Genomic DNA, 12,678 nt, shown 5'->3' on the forward strand with positions numbered 1-12,678 from the left:
TTTTAATTGAAATTTGCTAAATAGTTAATATGTTAYTATGGGAAGAAATACTAAAGACAGATGTCATGACTACATGGATCTTATTTCTCTTGGGAATAAACCTAAAATAGATGAGCAAGTCCTAGTCTACTAAAGTCCTATCAAGTCCCAYTCAGGTTAAGCAATATAAAGATACTTGTAAAATTTTAGGAACAATTATGATGTATCGTTAGTTTTCAGCAAGTTTTTGCAGTGAAATCAGAGAAAAAAGTTGTATTTGGAAGGAAACTGTGGAGATCTGGACTAGCATCCCTGCTCAAAGCAAGGTCAATTACAGCAGGTTGTTCAGGATCACAGTTAGTCACTTCTTGATTATTTGCAAGGATAGAAACTCCATAACCTTTCTGAGCAACTTAGGATTTGAATATTCCAAAGATGAACAGTCCCTTTGACTCCTCAGTCCCTTTGAGTTTGGAAGTACATGCAAAAAATAAAAAGTGTTTTACATAGACTACATTAAACAAAACTAGATACAAAACTAGATAGGATTATTTCTTTTCTATACTCCAAGATGGCAAAGTCATGCTTTGGTGTGAAAAGACTGTGACAGGAATGAGGTTATGGAAAAACACCTTTGAGAAAAGGGGAAGCTGTTCCTGAAGTATGGATGTGATTAAAGCATCGACTCCTATGTTTTATTATCACCTACTGCAGTTATTCAGTATGCTTTGCTAAAGGATATTAATCACAACTGTCAGTTTCTGAAAGGAAAACAAACCTATTATCTTGAACCTCACCAGATCAATCACGCCTTTCTGTTGACAGGTATTAATATACTGCAGTACCTATCTTAGGACTAGAAGAGCTGTAGAGCTACAACCCGAGACACACAAAAGTCTGTAAGTGTAATGAAGCAGGACTTTCTTCACACATAATGTGATTTACTGAACAGGTTGTCTGCATGCAAGCTGGCTATATTGAAAAGAAACAGGAGTGACATCCTTCTGAAGGAAAGTTTTCTGATATGAGCAAGTGAGTATCTCGTACAAACAAACAAACAAAACTTCAAAAGCTTTTCTAAGGCAGCTGTGGAACTCATGAAAAGCACTAGCTAGAGATCTAATATGACCTATCTTTTACTGAACTGTGACAATCCGTACGAAAGATCCTGTCARCTTCCAAGACCACAAGTTGGATGTGCACGAGGAGTTGGGAAGAATAATTAAAAACAACTACTGAAGTAGGAATCACAGAATTAATGAATTCAACTTACTACTAAAATCTGTTGCGTGAGGCTAATTGGTACAGACGAAAGATTAGGAAAAATGCTTTGGTGGGGAGTATCTTTCATCTCTGAAAAGATAAGGACCTTATACAATAAGCCAACTCAACAAGAAATGCAAAATTTAAGGGCAGCTCGTTTCTTCAGTGTGGTTTTGGACGACAAACAAAATTCAGTGCATTTCCCATAAAACAACAAAAACCACGTACAAAACACTGTAATGCAGTAAAGTACATCCTATACGAAGACATCCAATATCTGAAACTGAAATGAAGCAAGACCTGTAGGAAAAAARGAATTCTTCATTCTATTGAAGTAAAGCAGCCTTGAAAGATGAAAATACTTTATTTGGTTTTGGATTTTTTTTCTCTCCATGAAACAATACTTACAATCTGAATCTGAAAGCCGTGTGCTGGACAAAAAGCTGCTTTGAGTTCGCCAACTAGAAGAGGGAAGAGCTGCCTGCATATCTGAAAGTTCAGCATCAATTTTCACATCCTGTGAAAAATAGTTTATTAGTTTATRTCAAACACAGCTATAAACGCTAATAAAGATACAGTAACATACATATGGCTATATACTGTGATTTCACAKAAGCTGGAAAATTCTGATTTTAATTCTCAGAATACTAAATACAGAATACTGCAGTTAGGTTCAAGATAATTTGTTTATGAATTTCATGCCCRTTTCATCATTGCAAAACCTTTGCAAAAACTGCTTTCCCCACAGTTTCCCTGGCAGCACTGCAAGACTTTCTTACTACAGTAAAGTGTAAAAATGTTCTTTTTTCCTGTTTGCATCACATTCAAGGTGCAGAACAAAGCATAATCAGATATCAGTAAGTGATGAGTTCATCACTAGTGAATGAACCACATCAATTTATTGAAACTCCCTAAGTAATAGTAAAGCTATTCATCCCCAAATATTTGAAGGTGTCTTTTATTTTTTTTATTTTAACCATAATATAAAGTCTGAATAAAGTTACTTTTGACACCTAGACCTATACAGCAGGGTTTGTTGTTGTTGAACAAAGACCCTAAGCTAGAAAAAGAAATCATTTTAAAAAGGCCATTTAAAGAAAAATCACTAGAAATCTTAATTAGCACTGTAGTAAGTGGTCSCCAGTTGCAATACCTTTCAAAATAAGATTGAAAGTTTGGCTTGATATCCAAATTACTTAGGTACTTGAAAGAAGAGATGCACAATTTTACCAGTTCATAGAATACTTTAYTTCACTACTGAATTTTCACCATAATTATCCTCAGGGAATTTTCTAAAAATATTTTGCAATTTATCATTCCTGCTACTATTAGGATTTGAAAACCAAACAGAAAACAAAACAGAATCCAACATTAATTTTGAGATACAATGTGCTTTTGTCTCATCAATGAAGAGGGATTTACTCCTATTAACACTAATGGGAATTATACATATTAATCCCCTTGTGTACTCATGAGAGACTTAATGCCTAAAATGTAGATCGGATAACAACAACTTAAAAAGAATATAAATTTTTTTGTCTTTTCATTCTGCTTCTAGAAATGCTATCGYACAACAGAACTTTTAGAACAAGCAATAGTAGGCACTTTTATCAGTATCTGCATTACAAAATGGCCTTTGCTTTCGAGAAACACTGACTTGTTTTACTTTCTCCTGCATGCTTCATTTATGTCTGCATGTGTATATAGTGCTYGACTAGATGGTTAGCTGTTTGCAGCAGGGAAATCATCTTAAAATACTTATATCCATCTCACATACTCATCTATCCTTGGGTTCCTTCTAGCTTTTTTTTTATTATTATTTTTAGACAGTATTTTGTAACATTTTTAACAGATTATATACACATACCACCATTTCCCCTGTTCTATCTACCTCTGGCCTCTTTTACTACAGGGAATCTTACATTTTAATCTATTATGACTTTGCTTCTAAGCTATGGATATTTTATAGGCAACTGATATGACCACTGAAAAGTAAGGAATGGGAACAAATGAAATCATAGGAGGAAAGAAAAAACAACTACCATCAGTGGATATTARCTTTGGTTACATTTTTGCTCCTTAAAATGAAAACAGGCTAACACATGTGATTAAATAAAGCATGTCGTAATGAATGTCAGCAAGCAAGCTGAAAGTAGGTTACTACAGAAGATGGTCATTACAGAGGAAAAWGATTATTTTTGTAAGTGACTGTATGTAAAATGGTTGATGTAAATCTTTTTACAAGAACTCTCCTTTTACAACATGCATTATCTTACCTTCTACCAAATATGTCTACTCTATTTAGTAAAAGCATTAGACCGTATATAAATAGTAATTTGAAACTGCCAAAAAAAGAACATACTCAAGAGTACATTCTTCCACCATTTAAATTTATTGACAAATAGTAAAAACTAGAAAAGCAAAACAACWACAACAAAGGCAATATACTTGAGTTAGACGGTTCCAGAGCAGGGTAAGAAAGGCAAGCATTAAAAAGGGATTTCTTAGACTAATCCAGCCCGATCAGTGAAATCAGATTAGCAGCCGTCTGTTACTTGTTTTTGAACATTCTGTTCTATTTGTAACAGCTGTGACAGCAAAGAGTACTGTATTGTCATGCAAAATCCAATTAGGCCTGTCTAAAAGGAAGCCATTAAATGCTTCCTGATGCCTAAAGAGAGATAAAATATTATTCTGGAATCAGCCGTATTCTGGATTCTTAATATAGAGCTCATATCATGCTAGTTCAGTAGACTCGGTCAGTTTGCGCAGTGTTACACTGTACTGTCAGCTGAATGCAGTTTTCTTCCACTTAGCTTTTCAATGTTTTCCAGATTTCAACAGTTATTGAATTAGTTACTCTGTGAAGGCATGAGAAATTTGAAAAATTGTAGATGATCACTAGCAGAAGATTCACTCTGCCCTGTTTCTTCCTTTCAATCCTTTCTTACAGAAGAACAGCATAGGTATCTGAAATAGCTTAATATCATCTTACACCAAAAACATATTAAATTAAAGGTCTCTGTCTTCATTTTACCTTGTCTATTTTTTGAAAGCGTCATTGGCCAATATGGTAACCTTTTTCGGTAGGATAACTGCTATGGAGGGGGTGGGGAACACAAAAAAGTTTGAATTTAATTGATATACAGTTCCTGATCCTAGATTTTGACCTCAGCTGCTTAAAGACACAGCTGAAAAAATACCAAAGAGTCTTGTCTTGCCTGGGATGGTCAGCAGAAGTATTGACATTGCAAACTATTGCAAACCCTCTGCTATTGGTCAAATGAGTGACCTTTAGCAAATAATTTCACATCTGTTTGCCTGAATTTTCTCTACTGTGAAACGGTCATGGTATCATATCTTTAGTACAGAATACAAAAGTCTACTACTATAAAAGTCACTACAGATAAATTAACATTTCTTTTCTTGGTGGAAACAGGTTTATCTTCCATATGAAAGGATACAGAAAGGAAAAGTCAACAAATAAATCCATAGTCCTTTTTGACAGCAATTTAACTAACATAGGCACAAGTAAATGTTTAAGAGTAGTAAGATACAGTATTGCTTTTCCATAAAATTTTTAAGATTTTGGAAATCAGGGCACTTTTTAATGGAAACACACTTCTGTCATCAATTTTACATGAACCATAGCAGCTATGTGCAAATGTGCCAGAGAAACATAAGAAAAATGGTATATTATTTCAGTCGGTACTTGTACTAYAAAGGTAATATTAATTAAATATTAAATAAAAACGTGGAGTACACACCTTCAACTGCTGGACTCTTTTTTTTGAAACCTCCAGTTGCCTCTGTAGGGAAGTCACTATTTCTTTATACTTCATAAACCGTTCCTCTATCATCTCTCTTCGGCAATGTGAYTCCTAGAAAAGCATTGAAAGGTCTACATGATTTTCTAAGGTCAAAATAATAWATGTTGGTTGGTTATTGTATATGTAGGCATTGCCAAGGATCATGAATACACCAAGAAGAATTAATTACTAATATTCAGAGGCAGAAATACAGGGGCTATATAAATGATTTCTTGTAACTTTACAAAATGCAATCATATCACAGCTTCTAACAAAGGAATTCTGTAATGGGGAAAAATTGCTCTCTTCAGAGAGCATATCTTGATTTAATTGTGATACTGAAACCAGAAGTGACAATCGCAGGCACTGCTTTAGGAATAAAAGGCCTGTGAATATATAAAGCTCAAATTTTTAACTTGCCACTTTAAATATTTAAATAATTGGGAAATTTTATCTTATTACAGTATTTTTAATTACTAACAACTAATATCACAATTCAGCACTTAACACAAATATTCTGAGTCAATCACTATGACTTTAGTTATAACCAGTTTTAAATATTTAGTTACATTAGAAAACATCACGGCAGTCTTAGGTTAGTAATTAGCAATAAATTTATGATCTCAACAAACCTATAATGATAAAAATRAATTAGTACTGACTAATACTATGACTATGACTAATTTTATACATGTTATTGAAAAGTCTATATATACATATCTAGAGGATATTAATTGACCTAAATAATTTACAACTGCTGAAAGTCACATCTTTCTTACTCCAGTATCTTTGAAATCTTCTAACAAGTTCAGTTTTCCAGGAACAGACTCCAGGTGGTCTAAAGCTACTCGAGTACTCTAAAAAACAGAGCACATGATACAACATAGAGAATTAATCAATGCTTTCAGCTTTTCATTTAAATCAAACACTAAAAAAAAAAAAAGCATTGCATCTATGGATTGCATTGGTTGCAACAAACATTGGCTACTTGTAAACAATTAGCAGTCAACACAGAAAAACAATGACAAAAATAAAACCACAGCACATTTCCTTAACCTGAGTCTCCATGAACCAGATTTTTATATACTGCACTTCAGCAAGTAAAGTGCCTATAGCAAAAATATAAATCTGCCCTCATAGTGTTTTTGCCTTTGTAGCTAAGCACATAATAAAACCAAAGCTATAGTTTGAAAATAGTTATTACTTRGCTAAGTACACAAAACTCAAATTCTGTATTTTCACATTAGATTGATATGTACTGTTGAGAGATGAATTATGACTTTAAAGAGAGTTGGGCTTGAATTCAGTAACAAAATATGGGCCTTTCACCTTCATGATAGTGACGCAAAAATCTAGCCAGGAGCAAGATGTAAAGGACTAAAAACTGAGCAGCATGTTTCAGTTCCAGTGCACAGGCAGAACTGATGAATAAAGAGCATTTGTAACACATGAGCCAGATTTCTCTGGAGTTTCTCATAGACTGCCCTCCCATTATTTGCTGAAAAGCACGTAGAAACAATACTCTGTAGAAGCAATGCGTTCCTAACAACAGACAGTATTTCCACTAGCATTATATAAACTATACTTCTTGGGATAAGTTTTTTTTAACCTTGTTTGGTTATCTACTAATAAATGCCTTCATCAACAGTATTACAGCCTAGAGACTTTAAAGCAAGAATTTATATAAATGACAAAATTAATTAATCCTAAAGTCAAAACCAGTTATGCTCTAATCTGTGCACACTAGGTTAACTTGCCCCTAAATACAAAACGGTTTGTTGTTAGTCTTAAAAGGTCCAAATCGTCAAACCAACAGAAAAAAACATCCTTTTCAGATCGTAGGCTTCAGACTTCAAAGAAAGAGTAGAGCTTGGAATAAGCAAAAGAAAAATCAGCCCACACCTCTGGGCAGGGTGCACTCTATCTCAAAAAGCCTTGTCCCTTATCGCTTCAACCTGCATAGCAATCTTCAATAGCTATATAATGATTCAGGACTGTATGAACATACTGTGCTGAGTGTAAGAACCACTTAAACATCTGTGGTACTATTAAACAACAAAAATACTTTACCAGGTATAGATACTTTATGAACTCTATATAGTTTTCAGTGTTACAAAAGAAAAGTTTATATCTGTGTAAGCTCACTTCTTCAGAAGAATGCTATTCTTTAAAAGCACAGCTTTAGGTATATTTATAAACTAAGGTTCAATCACATAACAATTGATTAAAAAAATGAAATGAGAAAAGGAATGAATTAACATTTATGTGAGCTGGCAAGTTAGGATATTATACTAACATTGTCAGTATCAATATTTTCATTAACCTTACTGCTAAAGTTATTAATCTAATGCATATTGAAAGATGTAATATAAATTATTAACATTAAAGTATATTATATTAAGAATATGGCTAGCATTAACATTTATGCTGTTACCATGACTGCCTAGTGACCACAGGCCTTATTTCACTACAGCTTTTTGAGTACATAAACAAGCTGCCACAAGCATGCTGATCTAAACAAGCCATTCTCCAAAGAATTCAAGAAGTAAAATGGCACTAGCAGTTAAGATGGCGATATATTACAATTTACTTCTATATAAAATAGTCTTTTCAATTTGGGTTTTTTTTTCCTTCTGAAACTGATGGGGTTTCAAACCATCTCTCCCATATGGTAAGGAAGGAATTTTCATTTTTAGACTGTACATTTAGTGAAGAAAGGAGTTTCCCACCCCACTGTAGTAGGGATACAAGACTCACTGAGAGCAAAAACAGAAAAATAGACACATACRACTATCGTGTTTACTATACATAGTAAGTAGATAAGTCCTGAATCTTGTCCTGCTACTCTTCACCTAGTGTTGAAGAGAAAAAGCATACATTCAAGCCAAAAGAGCTAGAACAGTGAGAACTCTATAATCACAAGAGAGAGAAAATAATTCTAGGAGAGAATTAGTCTAGGAAGAGTGAGTAGAGAGCCTACAAAACAGGGTAAAAGGATTGATTGAAGAAGGATACTTTAGAAATCAGGAAGAACYGTCAAAAGTAAAGCAGAGATTCTTTAGCCCTTTAGTGAGAATAGGAAAAAAAATCAGGAACACAAAGTGGAGATAATCTAGGTATAAATCTAAAATTACAAGAAAAGCTAAGGTGTTCAGGTATTAACTTTATTAGACATAAATAAACAGTTTAATTTTAAAAATGGAATGGGAATTATACAAGATTGGGAAAATTTTCCGGAAGATAAGCAAGGCACTTTTCCARATGGGCAACACTAAAGACAACATATAGGAAAAAGTGCTTAACTGTGAGGTTGACAACTGACCATAACAGATCCTGAAAAAATCTTGGGAGGACAGGAAGATGCATACTGATGCTGCTTCCCTGTGAATAAAGTTGGGTCTGTTAGAATCTGTTTTGTAAAATTCAAAGTCAGAACTAATACAGGTAATTATTTTTACAAGAAGCCAAATCATACTTTCTTTTTTATAATCAGCTGCATGAGAAATGTAGTTAAATAGATGTTGGGTTTTGGTAGCAAATTTAGGACCAAAAGCAATAAGTATTTTTCTGTCTTTGTAAGAACTCCTGTATTTTAATATATAACTGCATTTGTAATTTCTTTTTTGATTTACAAAATTCACAGTTCAATAATTTCTTAAGAAAAATTATTTTTCCTGTAACATATCTGTCTCTTTACCAGAAAAGAATTACAGAATTTGAAGATACACATTACTAAATTTATATATATAAATATATATACATAAATGTGTATATATATATTTGCATATGATACAAATTAGAAGAATATACATTTTATATATATAAAGATTCTTCTAATTTTTCAAGATGAAATGAGGTAGGAGGTCTACACATTGTTCAAAGTGATTTTCACATACTGTAATATAACACTGCTTTTATATATAAAAAGCTTTTTTTTTTTTTTTTTTTTTTAACTGTTTACTATATGTCTCCACTTCAAATTAAAATTGTCTAGAGGCATCTTTTGATCACTAATATTTCCCCCTTATAAACACCCACCATTTCACTGTTACCCTTGTAAAGTGGTATTCATTCATATCTCATGCGTCATTTACAGTGGCTTTATGTTCATCAAAGACTTGATGACTCCATGAATTTATGATGAGTTCCAATGTTTGTTGCTTCCACCACAGAGCAACACGTGGTACTGGCTTGCATGTGTGTTTGTAAGGTTGAAGAATATAACAGACAACGGATTCTCTACAAACAAATCTATCCACTTTAATGAAAAGAAAATTTAACTATATGGGAAGGAAAATATTGAATCCTAATGTTTAGCAGTCATCCCAGAGTTGATTTTCTCTCCCCTCCAAGTTGATTTCTTCTCCCCTCCAAGAAACAACCMACCTTCTCTCTTCTCCCACACAAACATGACAAACTCCTTCTGCACAGGAAACAAATAACCTAACCAGGACTTTTTTCTTGGTCCACTAGCAAATCAAAGCATTAATATTTTGAACTTATGGTATATGCTACCTGATCTGTTCTCCTAAGGCACTGCACTTCTCAAATGCAGGACAAYTTATATATTTGGAATGTCATACAGAACTAAAATAAATTTGTCTAGGACAGAGGATATTTAATATGGAGGTCTTCAATATACACACTTCATAGTTCATACTAACTTTTCTTTTTAAGTCTATGAAATATTTTTTTTTAAAAAAAAGAAATGAAATCTGCAATCTGTTCTCATCAACAGCAGCTCAGAACATAAACACCTGTCAATGTCTTAAGCCATCCTCTTTATGGCCTCTCTAAATGCCAAGAAAGGCTCTCATCAACTGCCTGCAAATAAAGTTAAGGAAGATACTCATCATTTGTTCTCCCCAAACAAAAAGCTATTGCACATGCTTTTTTATGGAAAAAAATAATAAAAAGAATCTCTACCTCAGCTTGGTTTCATTTATCACTTGAAGCTATCACTACATTATTAAACTTAGTCTTGAAATCAGAAGACCAATCCTCAGATCATATTCATCTCAGTCCTCACATTTTAGATCTCATCAAGAATCCTGTGYGTAAGGGATATCTGACTGATACAGGCTACTTGGACTTCTGAAAGATTTTTGAAGAAATTCCCTCATCAAAGGCTTCTAAGAAAAGTAAGCAGCCATGAGAACATGGAAAAAATATTTTCCTCGTTAGAAAGTCAGTTAAAGGATAGCAAAAAGACTGCAGAAGTAAGGGATCAGATTTCACACTCTAGACTTGTCACCAAGTGACMTAGCTACACCAGGATCTGTGCTGCTGAATACCTAGATAAAAGACCTACAAAGCACAGTGAGGTACCCAATGTCAATGTTTGCTGCTGCTAAGACATCCAGGGTAAAGACGAGGGCCAGCTGTGAAGAACTCTAGAACAACCTTATGAGATTCCTAAGATTTAATCATTACTTTGATGATTGCTGCTCATAAATCACGTTTACTCAGTGCCCAGACACTGAAAAGAGCAAAGATCAACATTTGACGCTACTAGGAAAGGAATAAGCAGCTAGAGAACATAATTCTCTCCTAGTATTAATCCACAGAGTGCTTGCCCTCTGACTGCTGAATGCAGTTTTGGATCCCCACCTCAGAACAGAAACAGGCAGAAAAGGGTTGGGCTCACAGAAGAGTAACTAGGATGATCAAAGGCAAGGAATGCTTTCCATTTGAGAAATGATTAAATAGAATGACTCCAGAGACTAGAACTCTTCAACCAGGAAGACAGATTGAAGGGAGAAATGAAAGAGAAATATCATAAAAGGATTCCAAAATAATAGAAACCACATCTAGGTCCAGACAAATCTGAGCTTTGAACAGCTAGAATATGACTGAATGAGAGAGAAACAAAATATGTGCCTGCCCTGTTCATACACACTTCCTAAGCAGCACTTTTTGGATATGGTTCCAATGTCTTGCTAGACTGACCATTTGTCTTACCCAGTATAGCTTCTTTTATCTGCTATAAAATTTTCACAGTCTTCTGAGCAATTTGTGAAGTGATTTCAAAGTGATAACTTACATACTAATGTTTTCATGGACAAAACTGCAACCCTGRTCATAAAGCCATTGAAAAAGACTGATATGTGGTGCACAAAAAAAAAGTTTGTTAGGGGAACTTCAATAAAAAGAAGAGAACAAAATAAGTTGARGAATGGAAGAGAAAGATGATTAAAAAGCTTTTGGTTGGCTTACAGAATTGATTTGTTAATAATTTAATGAAATGTACAGCAACCTCAATACAGATCAAATGCCACCCTTGTATCATTAATGACTACACTCCACTCTATTAGAAGAGATGGATTTAGCCATTCAAATAAAATGCAGAAAAGGATGTTGTGAACACCTGATGTAGACGGCAATTAAGTATTGTTAACTTATTTTCCCAGAAACTGGAAAGCTCTGTGCCATAAGGTACACAAATAATCCTAAGGAGAGCAATTGCATTTGTCTGTTCATTATTTAACAGGGAACAGAAGGTACTGATATAGTTCACTGATGGTACTGATAAGAGGAAGGAACACCAACTGTACTGAATGAGGCTGCATTCATGGCATGTTACTTAACAGCAGACTCTTCCATAGAGTGCTATTAATCTTTCTGTTTTTAAAATAAAGATTATTTACTTTGAAAAGGGGCGTTCTGTGTTCTCACAGGGAATGATAAAACAAATTACTCATTTTCCATGACTTCATACAAACACTTTGATGTTTAAAGTGCATGCGAACAGTTAATCCTTCTACATTGATGTATTCTTTGTGATAGACAGTTTCACACTGTCTCAAGGGGCAGATCTAAATCAAAATCAGGCACATATTTTATTTTTAGTCTCAAAGCTGCAAAGCTATATGCAAATAAATCAAAGCTGGTTTGTATATAAAGTTTGGCTTTATAGTCAATATATTGAAAACATAAACATAAACCAGAAACCAAACTTTATGGACTTTCATGTACAGTGCTCCTTTCTTTTCTGAGGTAGGTAAAAACAAATGGCTATCTGTATAGTACAGATATTTTTGAAAATTAGAGCTGACTTAAGTACCAGTTAGCTAATCCCCAAAGAATATCCATAAAAAGATTAAATGCAACTATAATTTAAACTGACAGCAATGCATTTTAGCAGGCAGTTACAATTCCGATGAAAGATATAATGTTAAAGGTGACCTGCAATGACTTTTTTTTTTTTAAATTAACTTAGCATGCGGAATACCTAAATAGCAAGAATAGGAGCCAGAAGTTAAGCAGCCTAAAAGCTATCCTTTGCTTTCCAATTTAACACCTCTAAAGCTGTGCAGTTCCAGCTTCAATCTCCAGCACTACCCTGAAATGTTGTAAATTCTGATACTGTGGGATCACAATAGATGCAGAACACAATGCATTAGGTAAACTCTTATTTTATACACGATGTGGTTTTTTTTTAAGACACCTGAGTTTCTTGACCCTCATATACAAAATTCCATGATAGCCTGGACATTCTATAACTTAGTGCATCTTAAGAGCATGAGAAACTTGAAGAGAAAATAACATATATATTTCATATCATTATATTCCAATAAAAGATTATTCCAACTATATAATTGCTTTGAGGATTTCATTACAACACACT

The 12,678-nt window shown here is 33.8% G+C and overlaps 1 protein-coding gene across 1 annotated transcript in view; it reads right to left on the reverse strand.

Annotated features, from left to right (window-relative positions):
- Positions 1-12,678, reverse strand: part of CEP128 (centrosomal protein 128) — a 91,830-nt gene that overhangs the window by 3,441 nt on the left and 75,711 nt on the right. Inside the window, exons 20-22 of the mRNA XM_026048312.1 lie at positions 5,831-5,908; positions 5,010-5,123; positions 1,651-1,759 (exon numbers count right to left, since the gene is read on the reverse strand). Of these exons, the coding sequence (XP_025904097.1) occupies positions 1,651-1,759; positions 5,010-5,123; positions 5,831-5,908 (301 nt within the window). The remainder of the gene's footprint in view (positions 1-1,650; positions 1,760-5,009; positions 5,124-5,830; positions 5,909-12,678) is intronic.

This window comes from Nothoprocta perdicaria, unplaced genomic scaffold (assembly GCF_003342845.1).
Source record: "Nothoprocta perdicaria isolate Ctin4 unplaced genomic scaffold, notPer1 scaffold_53, whole genome shotgun sequence".
In the NCBI taxonomy this organism is placed as follows: domain Eukaryota; kingdom Metazoa; phylum Chordata; class Aves; order Tinamiformes; family Tinamidae; genus Nothoprocta; species Nothoprocta perdicaria.